The 23422-nt window shown below is 38.9% G+C and overlaps 1 protein-coding gene across 1 annotated transcript in view; it reads left to right on the forward strand.

Annotated features, from left to right (window-relative positions):
* Positions 1–1839: 1839 nt before the first annotated feature.
* The window catches only part of lsm12b (LSM12 homolog b), a 47684-nt gene continuing 26101 nt past the window's right edge, over positions 1840–23422 (forward strand). Inside the window, exons 1-2 of the mRNA XM_060848740.1 lie at positions 1840–1980; positions 12091–12224. Coding sequence (XP_060704723.1) covers positions 1860–1980; positions 12091–12224 — 255 coding nt within the window. The 5' untranslated portion in view covers positions 1840–1859. The remainder of the gene's footprint in view (positions 1981–12090; positions 12225–23422) is intronic.

The raw sequence follows: 23422 nt of genomic DNA on the forward strand, positions 1-23422 counted from the left end.
CTTTTACAATTGTCATATGTACTGGAGTAGACATTTTTTATTTTATTTCTTAACTGTGCATTTTAATCAAACCTATGAAATTTGGTTTCTTAGAAACAGAACACGTTTTGTGTTTGATGCTGATTGAAAATGTATGTATACATTCTCCAAATGATGTATACATTCTCCAAAGTAACTGTTATTGTACTGAATGCAAAGGTAACTGAGTAGCTTCATTCACAAGTCATCATGTCTGTCGCTTAATTAATGTGTTGACACTGAGGAAAATGCTTTAAATCTTGCATGTTTCTCACCCCTCAACATCAATTCTATTTACACTTGTTTATCTTACCTAAAATGAACATTTTATCAGATATGTTTATATTTTTTCATTGCCTGGATATCCTATTCACAAAATCTATTCATCTAGAGCTGTAAAGAATGCACAAAAGGGTTACGATAAAGAAATTCCTCTGTTTAAATTGCATAATCTATGGATTAGGAAACATGAATAATGACTTGAATTAAATGCCAGCACAATGAAAATTGGAGGGAAGGAAAATGATTACCTGTGATTCACTTGGTAACACTCTTACCTCTGAGTTGGAAGGTTGTTCAAATTTCAAACAAGATTTGAGTACATAACATAGACTGCTATCAAGAGCAGTACTTGAATACTGCTTTGTCAGGTTGCTATCTTTAGAACAAGATGTTAAAATAAGGCTCCATCAGCTGGCAGTTAAAGATACCATGGTAGTATATTGAAGCAAAACAAGGGAATTCTCTTGAGTGGTCTGGCGAACATTTGTCTCTCAATGAATACTACTAAAAATAGATTACCTTGTGCTCTGTACAGTGTTATTTATGGAAGCTTCCTGTGCAAATAGAAACATGCAGAATCAAGGCAGCCAATTCTTAAAATTCATTCACAAGATGAAGGTGTTGCTGGCTAGGCCAGCATTTATTGCTCATGCCTAATTGCCAAGAGGTCAGATTAGATTAGATGACTTACAGTGTGGAAACAGGCCTTTCGTCCCAACAAGTCCACACCGACCCGCCGAAGCGCAACCCACCCATACCCCTACATTTACCCCTTACCTAACACTACGGGCAATTTAACATGGCCAATTCACCTGACCCGCACATCTTTGGACTGTGGGAGGAAACCGGAGCATCCGGAGGAAACCCACGCAGACACGGGGAGAACGTGCAAACTCCACACAATCAGTCGCCTGAGGTCAGTTAAGAGTCAACCATATTGCTGTGGGTCTAGCATCAACTCAGAGTGATTTATCCTCAAAGCCTGTTGTGTTAACAACAGCACAACAATGGCTACATTTAAGAAGAACTTTTCTCAATGACTGTGAAAAACCTTTGGGAGATTTATCTACACTGTACATGCTGTAAAAAGCAGGGCTATGGACGTGTGGAGGAAGATGGAATTACAAAGGGCACCTGTGTATGTTTGGGTTGGCATGGACAAGATGGGCTAAATGGCCCACTTCTGTGCTGTATCATTTCTATCATTCAGAGGTTGTGAATAGTGCTATATAGATGCAGTTTTGTTTTCTTAAGCAATGCAGTTGGCATTTCCATCAGTAATTTGCTATTTCAGCTTTATACAGGGTTGAATACAATTCATTGTTATATGTTACTGTGTTTGTGGAACTATCTCCAGTGTCTGTGTGTGTCAAAGCTAGGTTGTTTCCTTTTTGATCAGAGAGTGCTCTTTTGACTGTGCAGTGTGTCTGCCTGGAATCACACACCTCCACATTTCTGCTCATCACCACCTTGGCCCTTGATTGACAGCAGAGCGCTGCGCAGGCGCAGCTCCGCACAAAGCCTGCTGGGTAAAGCGCTGCTGGCCCGGCAGTAACAAGATGGCTGCTCCGGGAGAATACTTCACTGTCGGCAGCCAGGTTTCCTGCCTGACGTGCCTGGGCCAGCAGCTGCACGGGGAGGTGGTCGCCTTTGATTACCAATCCAAGATGTTAACTTTAAGTATCCTTTGTTGAGAGGGTGCGGCGTCGGCGGCGAAGCGTGCTGGCGGCTGTGTAGAGAAGTCAGTCAAGGCCTAGCTTGGGTCGCAGCCTTTCACCGGTGTCCTGCCAGATAGTGGATTCGCGCATGCGTACATCTCGCTGGTGTCCTTTTTGTCAAAAAGTGGTTAACTGTAGAAACTGGAAATAATTGCTCGGAAACGTATCCTCGCGATTTAGCCGATCAGAATAATCTTGAAGTTACGTGTTGCGGTCGCTAAGCAATCGAATCTGCCTGTAGTCTTTCATTTTCTATTTGTTAGGATATTATTTGGCACAAGGTGAGGCTGAATGAACACTATTTGGCAGTTCGCTGGTTGCATCATGGCCTTGCTGAATGCTCATTGTATGGGGGAAAGAACCCTTTATGTGGCACTGAATTCTAACAACCGATTCGTAATGACCGGACTACATCAGTAGTAATCCTCAAGTTATAACTTTTCTGTGAATCGAAGTGTCTTTACGTAATGGGGCTGTAGGTGAGCAAGTGTGGCTCGTTGCTTATGCAGTTACCATGGGTAGAGCAAAGCTTGAATCCTCCGTTTTGGTTTCTGTTTGCTGTGAAGTGTAGCTAGCAATCGCTTTAATGTTAGAGATGCTACAGAATAAATGAATGGTGTTTCTACTCCTGAAGGCAGGCGAAACTAATCGAAGATAGACAGATCTACAATTTATTTATTATGTAGGTTGGTATGGATGTTTTTTCAGCGTTTTCTTTTAAATTGGTGGAAGTTTACCTTATGACTTAGGCTTGTGGTTACAAGTTAGCAAAAAAATGTTTGTACGCTTCAGTAAATGTTTCAATTCTGCTTTTTAAAAGTTTTATGTTAAATTTGATCTTCGGTGCTGTATTAGTCTATGTAATTGAAATATTAACATGTGACTGGTATTAAAGTATGGGGGTTTTAAATCTGCAACTTCAAAATTTTCAGGTTTTAATTTTTTACACTTAAGCACATTGTACTGTGTTGAATGCGCCATGTCCTTTTTGCAGATTAGGAGTGATATTGAACTGGAAGATGAAATATTAAGAATTACTAAATGTCAAAAAGGTTGATTTTTAAGGAACATTTAACAAGTGGAGACAGAGCAAAGGAGCTCAAGTGGAAATTCCAGAGCTTTGATTTTAGGTGGTGGATAACATGGGTTGTTAGGAAGAAAGAAGTTAGAGGTGCACGGAAGGCCAGAGTTGAAGGTAAGCAGAGCTCTCTGAGGGTTGTAGGCTAGAAAGATTTAGAGGTTGCAAGGGTGAGACCATAGAGGGATTTGAGAATAGGAATTAGAATTTTCAAACCAAGGTATTGACAGACCTATAGCTGTTGTAGATTGTAAAATACCAGGGTGATTAAAAGTTAGTTTGACTTATCTAAGGAGTAGTGCTTTTGGCTAAGTTTATGGAAATGTGAGGCAGGCAAGAAGGGTGGTTGAATATCAGGTATATGTTTGGGGTTTATTCAGCAAATAAGCTAAGATGTGTTTGAACATGTTTTGTAGGTGGTCTTTTGATAGAGAATAAAGGAGTGTGAAGTGCAGATTGAGCTCACATAGAATGCTGAGGCTGCAAGTGGTCTGTTTTAGCTTGAGACGGTGGCTCTGCAGGGTTGGCATCAACGACAAGTGTTGGAGTTTTTGGTGAACTTTATGCCATATTGGAGGAGGTGATAGTGTTCACTTAACTACCAGTTAAGTTTTTGATATTTTAAACTTTACTTCCTTCAGTTGTTATCAGCTAACCTAAGAATTGTACATGGGTTAGTGGCTTGAGTTTTTAACTGCATTTTTGATCTCTATTCTTCCTGAAGTGAATGAAGCTAGCATGTCTGACCCCCAACTTGACTGTTACATTTCAAGAAGGATATTGGCTATTAAGAGGAGTGCATTATGGATTACTTAGAATGATGTCAGTATTTAAAACTACCTCACTGACTATGCAGTGGTTTGAAATGCCTTGAGACTCTAAAAGATTCCATACACATGCAAGCCTTTGTTTCTTCAAGAAGTTTGCTCATATTTCCCAGAGTTTGAGCTTAAAGGATTCTGATTTGAGGTGTTAAGTGAAAATAGATTCAATATGTTCAGAAACCTAATTGCTGTTCTGTCGATCTCAGAGGCGCAATCTTTAAAATTAGTGTTAGGTGTTTCAGCTGGAAAATCATAAAGCTGTTTCATATAAATGAGTAGAAATCTCGAATTCTCTCCTTCAACTACTGGATGCTAGGTCAATTGAAACTTTCAAGATATAGACACACTTCATTGTGGGTCTCAAGGGCGAGTTGGGATACAGAGCCATCATAGACTTTCAAAATAAGGACTGAATGTCCTCCTGTTCCTAGGGCTTGTTTAGCATGTATAGACTCTATTCCTTTGAATGTGGAAGAGTGAGTTTGATTCCTGAGTACATATTTTTTCAAACAGTTCTGTTAATTGGGATAATTGTCAGAATTTCTTTTATTCATGGGATGTGGGTATCTCTGGCTAGGCCAGCATTTATTGCACAGAGGGCAGTTAAGAGTCAAGCACATTGCTGTAGGGCTGGAGTCACATGTAGGCCAGACCAGGTAAAGAAGGTAGTTTTCTTCCCTAAAGGGCATCAGTCAACCAGATGGGTTTTCTCCCCCAACAAATGGCAATGGATTCATGGATATCATTAGGCTGTTAATTCCAGATTTTTATTGGATTCAAATTCTGCCATTTGCTGTGATTGGATTAGAACTCTAGACCCCAGAACATTACCTGGGTCTCTGGTATGATCGCGGAACTGTTAATCCACTAGACCATCACCTCCCTCAGATTGTTATAATATCTTACATGAGGGTGTATTAGCATTAATGTTTCATCAAAAAGGTGAATGCATATGTTGGAGTAACAGTTCTAAAGCTGCATACAACATGTAAGTGAAATGGGTATCTTGTGTATTCTGCCTAAGATAATTGCATATTAAATTTTGAAATCATATATAATTGCCTATTGTACATAGAGTATCAGAGTCATAGAGCTGTACCACATGGAAACAGACCTTTTGGTCCAACTTATTGATGCTGACCAGATATTGTGAAATTATTCTAATCCCATTTGCCAGCAGTTTACCCATAACCCCTCTAAATCCTTCCTATTCATGTACCCGACCAGATGTCTTTTAAATATTGTAAACTTCCTCAAACAGCTTGTTGCATACATGCTCCACCCTCTGTGTGAGAAAGTTGCCGCTTGTGTCCCTTTAAATACCCACCCCACCTTAAACCTGTGCTGTCTAGTCTTGGGCTCCCCTAACCTGGTGGAGGAAAAATACCTTGGCTATTCACCTTTCCATGCCCCTCATTTTATAAACCACTATAAGGTTACCTCTCAGCCTCCAATGCTCCAGGGAAAATAGCCCCAGCCTCTCCATATAGCTCCAACCCTGGCAACATCCTTGTAAATCTTTTCTGCATCCTTTCATGTTTAACAACATCTTTCATATAGGAGGGAGACCAGAATTTCACACAATATTCTAAAAGTGGCCTAACCAATGTCCTGTACAGCTGCAACATGACCCTCCCAACTCCTATACTGAATGCACTGACCAGTAAAGGTAAGTGTACCAAATGCAGCATTCACTATGCTGTCTACTTGTGACTCCACTTTCAAGGAAGAATGAACCTGCACTCCAAGGTCTCTTTGTTTGGCAGCATTCCCCAGGACCCTACAATTCAGTGTATAAATCCTAACCTGATTTGTCTTACCAAAGTGCAAGACCTCATTTATCTGAATTCATCCATCAGCCACTCATTAGCGCTTTGGCCCATCTGATCAAAGCTCCGAGATAGCCTTCTTCACTGTCCTCTGTGCCACTAATTTTGGTGTCATCTGCAAACTTAATAACTATGCCTCCTATATTCACGTCCAAATCATTGATACAAAAATTACAAAGAGCAGTGGACCCGGCATGGGTCATTGTGGCACACTGGTCACGGTCTAACAGTCTGGAAAAAACAACCCTCCACCACCATCCCCTCTCTCTTGCCTTCAGGCAAAATTTGTACCCGAATGGTTAGCTCATCTTTTATTCTGTCTGATCTAACCTTGATCACCAGTCTACCATGCGGAACCTTTATTGAATGCCTTACTGAAGTCTATATAGACAACATCCACCGCTTTGCCTTCATAATATTTTTTTGCCACTTCAAAAAACTCAATCAAGTTAGTGAGACGTGATTTCCCATGCACAAAGCCGTGTTGACTATTCCTAATCGGTCCTTGCCTTTCCAAATGCATGTAAATGCTGCCTCTCAGAATACCCTCCAACAATTTATCCACCACATGTCAGTGCTTATATTTTCTGCAATAATAGTCTTTAATATCAACTCAATTGTGTCTGCAGTAATTTAACATAATTGAAGATATGTTCATGGCGCTATATGTTTTTAGTTGCTAATTGGATCAAGTTTTGGGATTACTGGGTTAGGCAATGTCTATAGATTAACATTTGGCTCTTACTTTCCTGTGACTGACTGGAGGAATTAAGACACCGCAAAGCTGTCTTTAAATTTAAAGTCAGTTAACCTTTTAGATTTTAACATGAAAATTAGTTTTATACTCAGTTATAAAGGAAATGAGCTGAGGCCTAATTATATTGCTAGAGACGTGTACACTTGACCACAGAATTGTTTGAATGTCTTTTTATTTTACTGAACTTTTGGTAAAGATGGGTTCTAGCTGCCCTTGAAAGATTCTGTGCTGGGAATGCTGTCTGCATCTGCTTCATAAGTACTTGATGTAAGGTATATTCAGCTCGAGTAGGTGAACTATGTAAAGGATACTGAATGAGCTTTTAAAGGATTGCTTGGAGCCTTTTTTATTCACTCAGGACATGGGTGTCACTGTACTCCTAGTTGCCCTTGAGAAGGTGGTGGTAAGTTGCTTATTTGAACTGCTGCAGTTCATGTTTTGAATAAATAAAATTGAATATGCTGTCTCACATTCTTGAGTAAATTTCTAATGGCCAACTAAAAATGAAAATAGTGATTGTTTTTATCTGTTTAGTGTTTTTTGTTTATGTAATGTCCCAAGGAAAAGGAACATTATAAAACAAAATTTGACACCAAACTGCTTAAGAAGCTGTTTGGGTAGGTTACCAGAAGTATGGTGGGGAGGAAAGTACATTTAGAGGAGCTCAAGATATGAGGAAAGTGAGTTAGGAATGGAATTCCATATTCTGGGAAGGGTGGTACTGATGGGGCTGAATCACAGTGCATAAAAGGTTGTATAACACTTTCAGCCTTTTTGGAATTGCAGTTACTACTGGCGGACAAAACAGTAGCATCAAAGAATCCTTACAGTGCACATAAAGGTCATTCAGCTCATCAAGTTTGCACTGCCTCTCTGAAGAGCATCCAATGTAGACATCCGCGGGTGCTGTGAGGAAGCAGTGCTAACCACTGCACCAGCATCCATTTTGCTCATAGAAATCCCAATTTGATTCAAATGTTGTAGTTATGAAATAGGACAAAGGTCAAATTGAAATTTCACCTTTATTAAGCTGAAATGTAATTTGGTCAAATTGCACTTGAAACAGTTGCAGAAAGGTAAATTGGCATTAGAACAGTGAGGAAGTGGTGAGAGTTCAGACGTTTATTACCACAAAAAGTGTTGATCTTCCAAATCTGGACAGTGACCTTCCTTGGGTATTATAGAGGATAAGGGATAGCATAATGCAAATAAGGGTCTCCGTTCTTTTTAGATCTCAATAGTACAGAGGTATAGAGAAATATAGAAAATGCAGGGGATGAGGATTAAAAGAAAATCAGAAAAGCCAACAGTGGGTAAAGGATATTGACAAGCAAAATCAAAAAATGACAAATAGCTTGTGAAGAACAAGGCAATAACTGAGCAAAGTATTGGGTCATTTAGAATGTGACTAGACGACATGGGTTTTTTTGTGAATATCTTATCTAACTTCATAAGGATAGCAAGCAAGGAAATATTTTAAATGGTTTAGTGCCTTTGAAGTTCGGTAAATCAACATGTAGACATGGTGGCAGCATGGTGCTGGAGGCACAAAGTAGTTAGCATGGAATGAACTTTCAGAGGAAGTGGTGGATGCAGATACAGTTATAGTACTGAAAAGGCATTTGGATAAAAAATATATAAGAAATATTTGGAGTGATATGGGCCAAGCGCAAGCACACAGGACTTGTTTAATTTGGGATTATGGTCAGCTTGGACTGAAGGATCTGTTACTGTGACTGTATGATTGGACCACAGAAGTGCCATTGTTTAAAAAGGGGGAGAGATGGCCCAAGTTACACAGGTGGACAATTTTGTGAAAAGATTCAGGGGCTATATTAATTTTCATTCAGGAAAGACAGATTGCTGAAAGACTTTTAATTAAAGGGAAGGTTGTGGCTTATATATTTGACTAAATTTATTGATGTAACAACAAGAAGGTTGCTGAGGTTAGGGTGCTTGATTTAGGAGTCTACATGAGTTTTAGTAAGATTTTGATAATTTACTGAACTTTCTTCCATTTCATACCTTAAGAACCTATGGAATCCAAGAGAAAGTGGCAAGTTGGATCCAATAAAAGATCAATGGCAAAAAGTAAAGTATAATCAGGCTACTTTTAAGTGGTTTCCATGATCATAACAATAATTTAGTCTTAAATGTGGGGTTAATTATTAAGTATTTGCATATTAAACTTAAATTGTCTCTTGGTTAATGGTGAAGAAGAAACCTGTGGGCTGCGAAAAGTTTAAACAGATTGGTTAGATGAACAGAGTTAAATGAAATTAATATCAGACCAGAGGCAGTACACTTGTGGAAATCAAGCAAGATATGAAAGATACTGAAAAAAACAGAGAAGCAGAGGGACCTTCAAATTGATCTTCTCAGATCCTGGAAGATGGCCGAAGAAGATGGCATACTTTTCTTGATTGACCAATGTGTAGAAAATGGAAGGTTACATTGGAACCATATAAAATACTGGGTGGGACATTCTCTGCAGTTCTAGTCACTGTTATAGGAAAGAGATTATGCAACAGGGCTATATGGTAGATTCATGAGGATGACTGGGAAATCTTGGTCTGAGGAAAGGTTGGATAGCTTGCAGTTGTTTTTAATCTAGAAACCTGTTATGATCCCAGTTGATATTACTGAATAAGTCAGATCCCAGTCTGAAATCTGACTTGATTAAATCATATTTCACTTTTTTGGTTTTGATGAAGTGATCTTTTTTGAAACATAAACGTGCAATGCTGTATATTTGGTTTTACCAATAAAATAGAAGTTTATTGTACAATAGAAATTAGGCTAAAAGAATAGTCCAAATTAAGTACATATAACACACACTTAATGATTTTGGGATGCATGGTAAAAATACAACTCCGTTAATCCCAGCAGCATTGCAATACATCAAAAAATTTAGATTAGGTTCCTCTACAGTGTGGAAGCAAGCTCTTTGGCCCAACAAGTCCACACTGACACTCTGAAGAGTAACCCATCCAGACGCATTTCCCTCTGACTAATGACCTAAGACTATGGGCAATTTAGCATGGCAATTCACCTGACCTGCACATCATTGGGAGGAAACAGGAGCATCTGGAAGAAACCCTCACAGACACAGGGAGAATATGCAAACCACACAACGTTGCCCAAAGCTGGAATTGAACCGGAGTCTCTGGTGCTATGAGGCAGCATTGCTAACCACTGATCCACCATGCTGCCCCTTTCTCTTTCTATTCCACACTGGTTTAAAATCTCTCAACAGCAGGTTATAGTCCAATTCAGTTTGACTTGGCTGTGGTTTCAGTTCCTAGTGATGAGAATCTGGCCTTTTCCTTGATTTGTCATAATTACCTTTGACTCATCCAGTTTTGCATAACCCTACAGTATTTTAACCAAACACTTAGCTGAAATATTAACCCTAAATTCTTTATACTGAATTACCTCTTGACAGTCTTAAACTATCAGGACTGACTGTTTTCACTTCCACTTTCAGCCAACAATTCTCCCAAGGACCTCTTTTCTTTCCCCCTCCCCCCTCTAAAAAATCTTCTACCTGAAAGCTTAATGCACTACAGAGTTTACTTTGTTCATTAATAAACTCTCCCAATGTAAGCAAACTTCCATTATTCTCCAGGAAGTCTCTCCCTGAAATTGTTTTTTAAAAAATCACCATGGCTACAAAAATGCATGCAAGTTGATCTTTAAATCCCTTCACAATCTCTCAATTTTGAATTTTGAAAAGGAAATTTTAAAATTTATAAATTTCTCACTGTCAGAGTTGACTGTGGGGGACTTGTGTTAAATTTGAAAAATCCAGAGTGAACAGGATCTTATTTTCCTACAGATGAGAGGTCATTGATAGATATAAAGTAAATTGCAGAGCGATTAGAGGGGAGTTGAGAGATTTTTTCCATTCTGGTGAAGTTTTGAAACTTACTGAAGAGATGTTAGAGGCAGAGACTACCATTGCATTATGATGTTTAAAGTCAACAAAAAGTTTCAAAACATTTGACCTTTTTGAAAAGAGAGTGCAATGTTTTATATACTTATTGTAACAAATGACTGAAACCATTTTCTTTTTATAGGCAACTCTGCAATTCATGAAGTGACATTTTCCCCATTATGCTTAGCACCTATTACATTCCCGATGGAATTGTAGCGCTATCAGCAAACTGTCCACAGTTTTTCCAGTTTTTAATGGGTTCCTGTATCCCTGTTCAGAGTAGTATTTGTCACCATTGGATCCTTTCTTTTGTCTCCAGCATTCCTTAAATTCCCTATTAGCAACAAAGCTTGTTCCTTTAATGTGTCTCCCCATGCCCACGCCAGGACAAATTTTCCAGAATACTTAAATGGCTGCAGGTTGCATCTCTTTAATGAGACACCATCTCCCTCTTGCATCCTTATATGGTAACTTGCAAAGTCAAATAGTCTTTCAGCTGATTGCAAAGAATTTGTGATACTCATTGATTTGTTGGGAAGCCTGTAATTTGATCTCGAATAGCTTCCTTTGCCTTTTCTCTTCTGCGTGAAATTCATTTAACCTTATTCTGTTCAGGTAGATGTGCAGTTTGGCTATTCATGATTCCAACTTCCTTTCATTCCAGAAGTAAATGGGCAGTTTATACAATGGGTAATTTTTTAAGGATTTTGGGAGGTCTTGGTCTGCATCATAAATTTGGAAACTGCTGTCATTGTCTCCAAATGTAAGTAACTTGTACCACCCTCTCTCAAAGGCAAAATTAGCCCGCCTTTGCTAATAATCAGCCACCCAGGTTTACTGTCGGGCAATCTGCAGAACAGGTCACATAACTCATTACATTTACTCCGAACTTGAGCCTTGAATACAAAATGCAGTCTTGTAAGTATCAGTAGTAACCATATTTAAATATACTGGGATATGCGCACCAAGTGCCATAACTTGGAGCAAGAACCTGAAAGTGGGACAAGAGGATCACACTCTATTTCCAGTATAGCTACAATGAGTCACATGACTTCCTGTCAGAAAATCTCTGCGGGAAAATGTTTGAATCCTGACCTTTCATTTTGGCTAAAGCAACACTTTTTGTTATAATTTACTTTTAAATATTAAAGAAATTATGCAAACTATTTTAAAATAGGATTGCATACTTCAGTATTTATTATTTGATGATATAACAGTTGTATATACATTATCTATACAGCATAGGTTGTACATTTCTTACCATAAACTCAGTGACTAACGCTTGAGGAATTATGCTACAAAAGAAACTCATTTGTGTTTTGAATGCAGTGTTGATCTCGAGTGTTTACAATATGAAATTAACTTGTCTAAGTGACAAGCCATAAGTGTTATGTATTGACTTTTGTACAGCAACCAAGCTTTAAGTAGTAGCTGAGGCAAGAGTGTGAATTTTACTTGAAAGTTTAATGAATGGGTTTGAAGAATATATTTCTTGGAATAATATTATTGTTGCTTCATGGAATTTTATATTTCAATTAGTTTGTCTTCGTAGGCTTTTCAATATTTATATTTGACAATAGAAGTAGTGCACGTAATTGGAGGACTTGTATATCCATTCAATTTCCTTAACAATTTTCTTCTCTTAAGAATGTCCCTCATCTAGTGGGAAGCCCAACCACAACGATGTTCTACTGATAAATTTAGCATATGTTTCGGATGTTAAAACAATTAATGATCGGACAGAAACTCCTCCACCCTTAGCTTCACTGAATGTTAACAAGGTAAGAATTTTAATCTGGGAGAAAATAGTGCATTTAGAATGAAAGCTTAATGTCACTTTTTATAAGATTGATTGCAAGAGGAGGGGTTGCTGAATGAAAGGATATTGACTTTATTCTTGCTGTGCATTTTAAAAATATTAAACTCTTGATCATATTCTATTGCTGCTGTAATAAAATTCTCTACAATGAGTCTCACATTAGACTTCAGCGATTCTTTTCTTTTTGAATACTTAGTGAGTTTGCATGTTCATTTTGACCTGTGGTTACAGACATAGTAGGTCCATCATTATATTTTTGATTACTTCTGTTAATTTGTCTGCCGTTCTTGGTGTTATTGTAAGATGTCTTTTAACCTGGTTTAAAACTTTGTCAATTAATGGTGAATTTCTTTAGAACCTGATGTACACTTGGCAGCTAAGTTTTCAACCTGATTCCCTCCTGTCATGAAAGTACTTAATATTTTGCATTGCTTGGAGGACTTCAAATTTGAAGGATTGTGGAAAATATATTTATTTTGTGTTTTTAAGAATTTTTAAAATTCACTTTTGGGACATGGATGTCACTTGCAGTCTGTGTTTTTCCTAAAGAGGTCTTTGACAGTTCACTGGAAGCATCAGATTTTTTTTAAAAAAAGGGTTCCTGTAGTACTCATGATTGTTAAAGTTGCTTTGAACGATGACTGGTGTGGAGAGGTGCTTATTTTACCTGGTTCAATTGGTGCTAACAAAGCTAAAAACAAATTACCCAACTGATCTCTTTCATCCCTCCAAAAGAGAATCCTGTTGAGATCAGGGTGAAGTGTATTTGGTTTTTTGCAAGATTGCAGTCTTGAAATGCTACTTAACTTCTTGAGCAGGCTGTCTGCAAGACTTCAGTGACAAATATGCATGATTAGGGACTTAACCACATTAGCCAGAACGTCAAAGCAACAGACTTTGGAATATTTTATACTTTTATCCTTTGCTTTCAAGAATAGTCATTTGGCTATAGCGTTGTCTTTCAGAAAGCTAGTTTCTGAAGTTATTTCTTTTATTTTCCTGCGGAGTGGCTGTGTTTGCATCTGTTTTGGCATATTTTGAGGAATAATCATTTGCACCTCTGTTAATCGTTGCACCTTTTAATTGAATAAGCCAAAAATTGTTTGCTAAGAATTGCGGTTGACACATTGTTGTTTGAAATGCCTGATATCGAGAAGGTATATAGTAGGTCATCTTGGTAATGGAAAAATGTATTTTTATTTAAAGCTGTGACCAGTGCAGTTGAGGCACTTCTCCAGTTTGGCTTTTAACAATCTACAAATATAATGGAAATATTTGCAGTACATTTTCAGAAAGGCTTTTTTTTTCTTGCTGTGCTGATATTTTCTAAAGTCATAGAGATGTACAGCACTGAAACAGACCCTTTGGTCAAACTCGTCCATGCTGACTAGATATCCAAAATTAATCTTGTCTCATTTGCCAGCACTTGGTCCATATCCCTCTGAACCCTTCCTACTCATATACCCATCCAGATGCTTTTTAAATGCTGTAATTGTACCAGCCTCCACCACTTCCTCTGGCAGCTTATTCTGTACGCGCACCACCCACTGAAAAAGTTGCCCTTCTGGTGCCGTTTTAAATATTTCCCCTCTCACCTTAAACTTGTACCCTCTAGCTCTGGACTCCCCCAACCCAGGAAAAAGACTGTCTACTTCGTCTACCCGTGCCCCTCATATTATAAACCCTCTGTAAGGCCACCCCTCAGTTCTGACAGGGAAAACATCCCCAGCCTATTCAGGCCCTCCCTATATATCCTCTCTTCTGGCAACATCCTTGTAAATCTAAACCCTTTCATGTTTCACAACATCCAATAGGAGAGAGACCTGAATTGCTCATAATATTCCAAAAGTGGCCTAACCAATGTCCTGTCAGTCTTGGAAACCCACTGAGCCTGGCTTCAACATGCATCTAAAGACAGCTGGAGAAACCATAAAATGACTAACACTTCAGTTGAAATGAAACAATCAGTTTGGGTACCTCAGGGATGATGTCCTTGCAAGTAAGCCAGCTGCATTCGGGAGACGTGTTTTGCATGGTGGTAATGTTGCTGGACTAGTGATCCAGAAATTGCTGGAGAAACTCAGCAGGCCTGACAGCACCTATGGAGAGAAAGCCATCTAGGAATCTTAGATTTTTATTTTCATGCCTTTTTTTTTCCCTTGTTTTGGAACCCCAACTGGCATTTTAGTGGTAAAGTAGTTTTCTATCATACACCTGGCTTGAACTCGGATTATCCTGATTTAGCTACTCATGGGATAAATTTATTTGGGGAGCCAAAGTAACATTAAAAAATAAACCTATTGTTTGCAGGTGATATTGTAAATTTAAATCATGACTTTCTATTTCAAAATATTTTGCAACACAATTTTGGATGATTGAAAGCTGTCATAGAATGTTCACTTTGGGGTTAAAAAAAATGGTTGTTAAATAGTTAGTAGAAATAGCCCATGAAATGACATGACATACGTGGGTAATAGTGTTAAAGTTGACATTCACCTATGATGTTCATAATTCCCTCTTGAGGAAGGAAGGAGGAAGCTTTTGGATGCTATCATAGCAAATAGAATTTAGTATATGCCTGTAATTTCTATTATCATTGATTGCAAAGATATTACGCATTTTTAAATTCAACTAATGCAGCCCTGTTTCCTGTACCGAACCAACTAATTCTATTTACCGATATCCAGCAGAGAGGAGAATTTGGTGATTCTCGACTTTTTACAGAAGGCTATCAATTATTTTATACTGTAACCTTGGGTTGTGCAAAGCAGGATGATCTTGCTGGAATTTTGGCACAGAAGTTAATTTGCCAGTTCCATCTCTGGCTATCAACTGAAATTCCATTTTCCTCTTTTCACTTTTTCTAGTACATTTCATTAATGTCAATTAAAAACTGAAAGGACTGCGAATGCTAAAAATCAGAAACAAAGAGGTTGCTGGAAAAGCTTAGCAGGTCTGGCAGCATGTGAAGAGAAATAAATGTTAACTTTTCAAGTCGAAATATCGATTTTCTAAGCCTTTGCTTGACTAGGATTCCAACCTTTGCATAAACATTTTTAATTATAGAAACAAATCATCATGTTTATCCTCATTTGAATAAATTGAAAAACTTGAGTAGAATTTGTACCTGTGATCCAGAGCATAAGATATAGAAATGGAAAAGGCAGCAAGGCTTTTTAGGTCTGATCCACCATTCGCTACAATTGTGGCTGATCAATTTTCACCTTCCCACACCAGTTCATATCCTTTTATTATCCATATTCACCAATCTATCAATATGTACTTTGAGTATATTCATGAACATCTGCTCTCTCGGGCAGAGAATTTGAAAGTTTCATGTGAAACACTTTCTCCTTATTGCCATCAGAAGTAGCAGATCTCAGATTGAGAGTCCCAGTTATAGACTCCTTGGCCATAGGAAACAGCATGACTATTAATTCCCTCAAGAATTTTATGAATGAAAATGGTGCAGATTTAGTGACTTTTTTTCCCCCATGCACATTCCTCATTGATTGACATGTGGTATTCTTCAGTGCTACTAGCAGTGCTGTGCAGACAAATTTCTCAATCTACGTGTTTCAGTGAGATCACCTCATTCTAATACATTGTAGGGAATACAAGTGTTCTTTATTCAATCTCTTCTGGAAGTCTAATTCCCTCATTGCAGATCCTTGTATTCAGCCTTTGTTGACTCCATCAAGCCTTGGAGATACAGCTGAACACCAAACGCTGAACATTAGGATGGCCTTGCCCAAGTGGGAAAAATAATTCACTTTTCTACAATTCACTTGTACAATTTGCTTTCTTAATTTCTAGCTTTCTTGAATGTTAACTGTGATTTATGTGCAGTGACATCCAGGCAGCTCTGAATATCAATAATTTCCCAATCTCCGCTTTTTAAAAATTCTGTTTTTTCTTTTCAATTTGGAAACTTGACAACATTTTCTTTAATCCATCTGCCATGTTATTGTCCCCTACTTAACCAGTCTGTATTCCTTTTCAGCCTCCTTCTGTATTTGTCACAGCTTACTTTCCACCTAATCAACAATTTGAATGCATTTGAATTGGTCCCTGCCTCTAAGTCAATGTTATATAGATCAATATTTACTGAGACCCAACTTATTCTTGTACATTGCATATTTTTACCTATAGACTGAATGTACAAAGTAAATCATTTAGTCTGCTCTGTTTTAGTAAGGTCATGGTTGATCTGTTTGTTTTAAATTTCACTCCACTTAATAGATTCTTCTTTTTGACCGGTTCTCCCATGAATCTATTCACCTCTATCTTAAAAAGTATTTAAAAAAACACTTTCGCTGCCTCCTAAGGCAGAGTTCCAAAGTCTTGCAACCTGTGAAGTAAAAATAATTCTCCTCATCTCTGTCCTGAAAGGGTGACTCATAAACTTGAAACAGTGCCTGTCATTCTGGATTATCTACAAGAGGAAGCATCCTTTTCACATCCACCTTGTCAAGATGTTTCTGGATTTTACGCACATCAATCAAGTCCCCCTTCAATCTTTGAAACTCCACAAACTCATTCAACATGTCCAACCTGTCCTAATATGACGACACTAATTTCAGTTATCAGTCTCTCAAACCTCCTCTGCTTCCATTACATTCACATCCTTAAAAGGGGAGACCAAGACTGTGAACTGTATTTGGATGGGGTTTCACGAAAGCATAACTTCATTACTTCTATGGTTAATTCCTCCAGTCATAAGGGACAACGGTCCTCTGACTTCCTTGATTATGTGCTGTACCTGCTTCGGAATATCTAAATCCCTTTGCACCTTCTGAATTCTGCATTTAAGTAATTCTGTGCTTTTTTAAAAACAAAACATTCTTATTAAAGTGAGAACTTCACATTTTAACATATTATACTGCCCAATTTTGAAATGACAGTGATTCGCGCTGCTACCTCTCAAAGCCAGGGACTCTGGTTCAATTCACCCTCTGGCGACTGTATGAAGTTTGCACATTCTCTGTGTTTGTATGGGTTTCCTCCGGGTGCTCCAGTTTCCTCCCATAGTCCAGAGATGTGCTGGTTTGGTAGATTGGCCATGCTAAAATACCCATAGCGTCAAGAGGTATGTAGGGTAGGTGGATTAGCCATGGAAAGTGCAATGTTACAGGGATAGGGTGAGAGTTGGTCTGGGTAGTGTGCTGCTCTGAGGGTCTACTTATGTTGGTGTCATCTGCAAGCTTGACAACCATGTCTTCAACCCTGTCATCTAACTTATTGATTAGTGTAAACTGTAAAATGTTGAGGCTCTAGCACCGACCCTTGCAGTAGTCCACTCATTTAAATCATGTAAATCAGGCACTCATTTATGCATGCTGCTCACTACCAGCCAGCTTTCTGCCATCTATCCATGCTAATATATTGCTCCCAACACACACACCTTTATTTTGCACAGAAACATCTGATGTGACAGCTTATCAGGTGCCTACTGGAAATCCAACTATTGGCTCCCCTTTTATCTACAGTGCATGTTACCACCTCAAAGATTTCCAATAAATTAGCTTACTCATAATTGCCTTTTGAATATATGCCGACTCTTTTTAGTTTTTTTTTGAAGTGCAGAACTAAGATTTTTATCATCAATTCTAACTCCTTCCCTACAACTGACTAGCCCATTGTTTCCTGTTTTCTTCCTCCTTTCTTGAACGGAGGCATTATAATTGCTACTTTCTGATGGAACCTTTCATGATTTTAGGGAAGTTTGGAAAATTAACACCAACACATCCTAATGATTGACCTATGTTTAAGCACTTGGGATGAAGTCCATCTGGGTCTGGAGACTATCAGCTTGCAGTTCCATCAGTTCTTTTGTAACACTTCCTGTGTGATTGTAATTTCATTAAGAATCTCTCACCCTTCCACTTCCTGGTTTGCAGCTATTGCTGGATTATTTTGTATTCTTGATACTGAAGACCAAAATAAAATATTCATTGATAAGGATTTGATGGATGAAATTATCTACTATTAACTCCCCATTCCCATTAGTAAGTCACTTTTCTCCAATTTTTGTTCTATTGCAAATATACCCTTTTGCTTCCCTAATTGTTTGCCTTATCTGCATATTAACTGTGTGATTTTGTTTCTTTATTCATTCACAGGATGAGTGCTTTGCTGGCCAAGCCATCATGTATTGCCCATCCCTAATTATCCAGTGGACAGTGAAGAGTTAAACACACTGTGGGTCTGGAATCACATGTAGGCCATACCATTAAGGATAGCCGATTCCTTCCCTGAAGGACATTAGTGAACAAGATGGGTTTTTCCAACAATCAACAATGGATTCATGGTCATCATTAAACTCTTAATTCCAGATTTTACTGTGTTCAGATTCCACCATCTGACATGGCTGGATTTGAAACCGGGTCTCTAGATTAACAATCTAGTGACTGATAGGCCATTGTCTCCCATGTACAGTGACACCCTGGCTCTCTCTGAATACCAATAATTTCCTAATCTCCCCTTTTTTTCAAAAGTTCTATTTTCCCTTTCAAAAGATCTAACATTCCTTTACTCACTTTCTTTACTCTTCTCCTTTTTGAATACCTGTAGAAGTTCTTGCTACTTTTTCACATTCCTAAATAGTGTCCTTTCATGTCCTTGATTTTTTAAATAATATTTTGTAACAAATCATTTGACTTGCTACTCCTATTTGCACAGTTATGTGCTTTGCTGTCAAGTTTGATGCCTTCCCTTGAGAATGTGTTTTGGGTATGAGCAGGTAGGGAAGAAGTTAAGTTTTGAGTTTTGTGAAACCAGAGCTTCAGCTGAGCATGACTTTGATCAGATCAGATAAGAACTTGCAGTTAACAATGAGTACTGAAGGCAAGGGTAATGGGTTAATAAGGCGGAAAATCATTCATTATGTAGAGCCATTAACAATATTAGAAGCAACCAGTATGTAAAGTCAGTTAACAAGGTGAAAAGTCTTCATTATGTGAAGTCAGTTATTCATTGTGTAACAGCAGATAGCTTAATCTTTGCTTTTGTCACTTATTGATTGTAATGGTCACCCAGTCAATATATATGTTGCCTTATCTGGATGCTCTTCCCTGTAAAATGATGATATAATTCATTATGGAATTGCTGTTCAAGAGAGGAGACTGAACTCCTGTCTCTGTGCACATGGGTGATTGTTTTCTCTCCCTCCTGGGCCCAGAATAAAGACGAAGGAGGTAAACTATACTGTGTCTCTGAGCGTTTTGCTCCAACTGAGGCGGGGGGGATACAGGATGACACCCTAACTACTTTAACTAACCATGGATGTGGCAGATCCTCTATTCACAAATCTCTTTATAGTAGGAATGTTCTGAAATATCCACTTAAATGTTTTCCTTTGTGTCTCAATATTGACCTATCCCCTAGCTTCAAATGCCAATTCATTTCAGTTAGATCAGCTTTTGTGCCCACATTGTCCTTATTTGGGTGTAAAATTCATGTCTTAGTTCTAGTCTTTTCCCTTTTGAACTGCATGTAATATGGGACCACCACTATTTAGGAAAATGTCACCTCTGAAGCCGTGAATTAATCCAGTACCAAGTATTATGTCAGCTGCTGTCTGGTCAGTTTCAAAATATTTTGCTTTTTGAACACCTTTGTTTCTATGAACTCTTCCTTGAGACTACTACTGCCAATCAGATTTTAACAATTTTTTTGTAGATTAAAGTCACCCATGAATATTGCCATCCCTTTACCACAAATCGCCCAATATTTCTCCTTATATTAAAAAAACCCAGAAGAACTGCAGATGCTGGAAAGCCATTCTAAAGAAAGGTCGCTGGACCCAAAAAAGTTAATTCTGATGTCTCTGCACAGATGCTGCCATACCTGCAAAGTTTTTTTCCCAGCAACTTCTACCTCATGTTCTCCTTGTATATTTTGTTCCATGTTGTGGGGGAAGGGTGGTTTGTTGACAACACTCACCAGTAACTTTGTTTTCCTCTACTATTACTTTATCTTCATTCAAGCAGATTCTATGCTGTGATCTCATGAACTGAGGAGACCTTTAACTATTACACAATTACTGTCCGTGATTAACAGCCCTACTCCACATTTACTGAGCTTCCTACTTTATTTTTCGTGGATGTCACAGACCCACAAATACTGAAGACCCAATACTTGTCATACTGAAGCTGTCTCTCTAGTTGCCATCAGAGCTTCTTATTTACTTCTGTGCTTATGATCAATACATTTACTTGATCAGTGCTATATGCATGAAGAGTTTTGAGCCTTGACTGTACCTTTTCTGTTGTTTTTTGCAACAGTCAGGATTGTCAGTGAATGTTTCGGCTTTTTTCCCCTCTCTCCCTTTCTAGCATTCTCTGATCCTCGTTTCCTTTTTTATTATTTCCCCTCTCGCCATACCCCTGCTTTTTGATATGCCATATCTTTCCAACGTTTGATCCTCTATCATTTTAATTTCAAAACCCTCTACTGAGATGGCCTTTTTATTCATCCTTTATTTTTGGTATGCTAACTAATTCTTAAACTGTGCTAATTTCTGAAGAGATTCAATAGAAGAGTTATACCTTCCTCCAATTTAGAGCTTCAACTTTTAGATCCAGTCTATCCTTTTCCTTCACTATATTTTAAAGCTATTAGAATTATGGTTGCTGGTCCCAAAGTGCTCCCCCACTGACATCTCAGTCACCTGCCCTGCCTTATTTCCCAAGAGTAGGTCAAGTTTTGCATCTTTCCTAGTCGGTACATCCACATACTGACTCAAAACTTTCTTGTACACACTTAACAAATTCCTCCCCATCTAAACTCTTAACACTACATCAATCCCAATCTATATTAAGAAAGTTAAAATCCTCTACCGTAGCCACCCTATTATTCTTACAGATAACTGAGATCTCCTTACAATTTTTTTTTCAGTCTCCCACTGACTATTAGGGCTTCTATAATACAATCCCACTGAGTTTGTGAGAAGATTTGTAGCTCGGGTGCTCGTTGTTGTGGTTCTGTTCGCCCAGCTGGGAATTTGTGTTGCAGACATTTCGTTCCCTGTCTAGGTGACATCCTCAGTGCTTGGGTGCCTCCTGTGAAGCGCTTCTGTGATGTTTCATCTGGCATTTATAGTGGTTTGTCTCTGCCGCTTCCGGGTGTCAGTTTCAGCTGTCCGCTGCAGTGGCCTGTATATTGGGTTCAGGTTAATGTTTGTTGACAGAATCTATGGATGAGTGTCTAGGAATTCCCTGGCTGTTCTTTGTTTGGCTTGTCCTATAATAGTAGTGTTGTCCCAGTCGAACCCATGTTGCTTGTCATCTGCATGTGTGGCTACTAAGGATAGCTGGTCGTGTTGTTTCATGGCTAGTTGGTGTTCATGGATATGAATCGTTAGCTGTCTTCCTGTTTGTCCTATGTAGTGTTTTGTGCAGTCCTTGCATGGGATTTTGTGCACTACGTTGGTTTTGCTTATGCTGGGTATTGGGTCCTTTTGTCCTGGTGAGTTGTTGTCTGAGTGTGGCTGTTGGTTTGTGTGCTGTTATGAGTCCTAGTGGTCGTAGTAGTCTGGCTGTCAGTTCAGAAATGTTTTTGATGTATGGTAGTGTGGCTAGTCCTTTGGGTTGTTGCATGTCCTCGTTCCGTTGTCTTTCACTTAGGCATCTGTTGATGAATTTGCGGGAGTATCCGTTTTTGGCGAATATGTTGTTGAGGTATTCTTCTTCCTCTTTTTTGCAGTTCTGGTGTACTGCAGTGTGTTGTGGTCCTTTTGAACAGTGTGTTGATGCAACTTTTGTGTGTGTTGGGGTGGTTGCTTTCATAGTTCAGGACTTGGTCTGTGTGTGTGGCTTTCCTGTATACCTTTGTACAATCCCACTAAGGTGATCATCCCTTTCTTATTTCTCAGTTCCACCCAAATAACTTGGGTGTATTCCCGGAACTATCCTCTAAGTACAGCAGTAATGTTATCCCTTATCAAAAATGCCACTCTCCCTCCTCTCTTGCCTCCCTTTTTCTGTCTTTTCTATAGCATTTGTATTCTGGAGCATTAAGCTGCCAGTCCTGTGCATCCCTGAACCACGTTTCTGTAATTGCTATGATATCCCTGTCTCGTGCTCCGAACCATGCCCTGAGTTCATCTGCCTTCCATATTAGGCCTCTTGCACTGAAATAAATGTAGTTAAATTTTAGTCCTACCTTGTTCCCTGATTTGTCACTACGTGTCCTGACTGTTTGACTCACTACTTTTCTCAACTGTACCAGTCTCCGCTTTGATTTCTTTCCTCACTATCTCTGATTTTTCGCTTTTGGCCACCGGAATGTCTATCTGTGCTTTGGACTACAGAGTCCCCTAACGAAGTAGATCTCTTGGAATTAGACGTACCCCTCAATGTGTGAGAGCCAGTCTCGATACCAGAAACTGTAATGTCTGCCATTTTCTTCCTTTATTTCTTTCTCTTTTATAGAACATAGAAAAATACAGCGCAGTACAGGCCCTTTGGCCCTCTGTTGCGCCGACCCAAGCCCACCTAACGTACACTAGCCCACTATCCTCCATATGCCTATCCAATGCCCGTTTAAATGCCCATAAAGAGGGAGAGTCCACCACTGCTACTGGCAGGGCATTCCATGAACTCATGACTTGCTGAGTAAAGAATCTACCCCTAACATCTGTCCTGTACCTACCTCCCCTTAATTTAAAGCTATGCACCCCTCGTAATAGCTGACTCCATATGTGGAAAAAGGTTCTCATGGTCAACCCTATCTAAACCCCTAAGCATTTTGTACACCTCTATCAAGTCACCTCTAAACCTTCTTTTCTCCAATGAAAACAGCCCCAAGTGCCTCAGCCTTTCCTCATACGATCTTCCTACCATACCAGGCAACATCCTGGTAAACCACCTCTGCACCCATTCTAGTGCCTCCACATCCTTCCTATGGTATGGCGACCAAAACTGCACACAATACTCCAGATGCGGCCGCACCAGAGTCTTATACAAGTGCAACATGACCTCAGGACTCCGGAACTCGATTCCTCTACCAATAAAAGCCAGTACGCCATATGCCTTCACAGCACTATTTACCTGGGTGGCAACTTTCAGAGATCTGTGTACATGGACACCAAGATCCCTCTGCTCATCCACACTACCAAGTATCCGACCATTAGCCCAGTACCCCATCTTCTTGTTACTC

This window comes from Hemiscyllium ocellatum, chromosome 32 (genome assembly GCF_020745735.1).
Source record: "Hemiscyllium ocellatum isolate sHemOce1 chromosome 32, sHemOce1.pat.X.cur, whole genome shotgun sequence".
NCBI lineage: Eukaryota > Metazoa > Chordata > Chondrichthyes > Orectolobiformes > Hemiscylliidae > Hemiscyllium > Hemiscyllium ocellatum.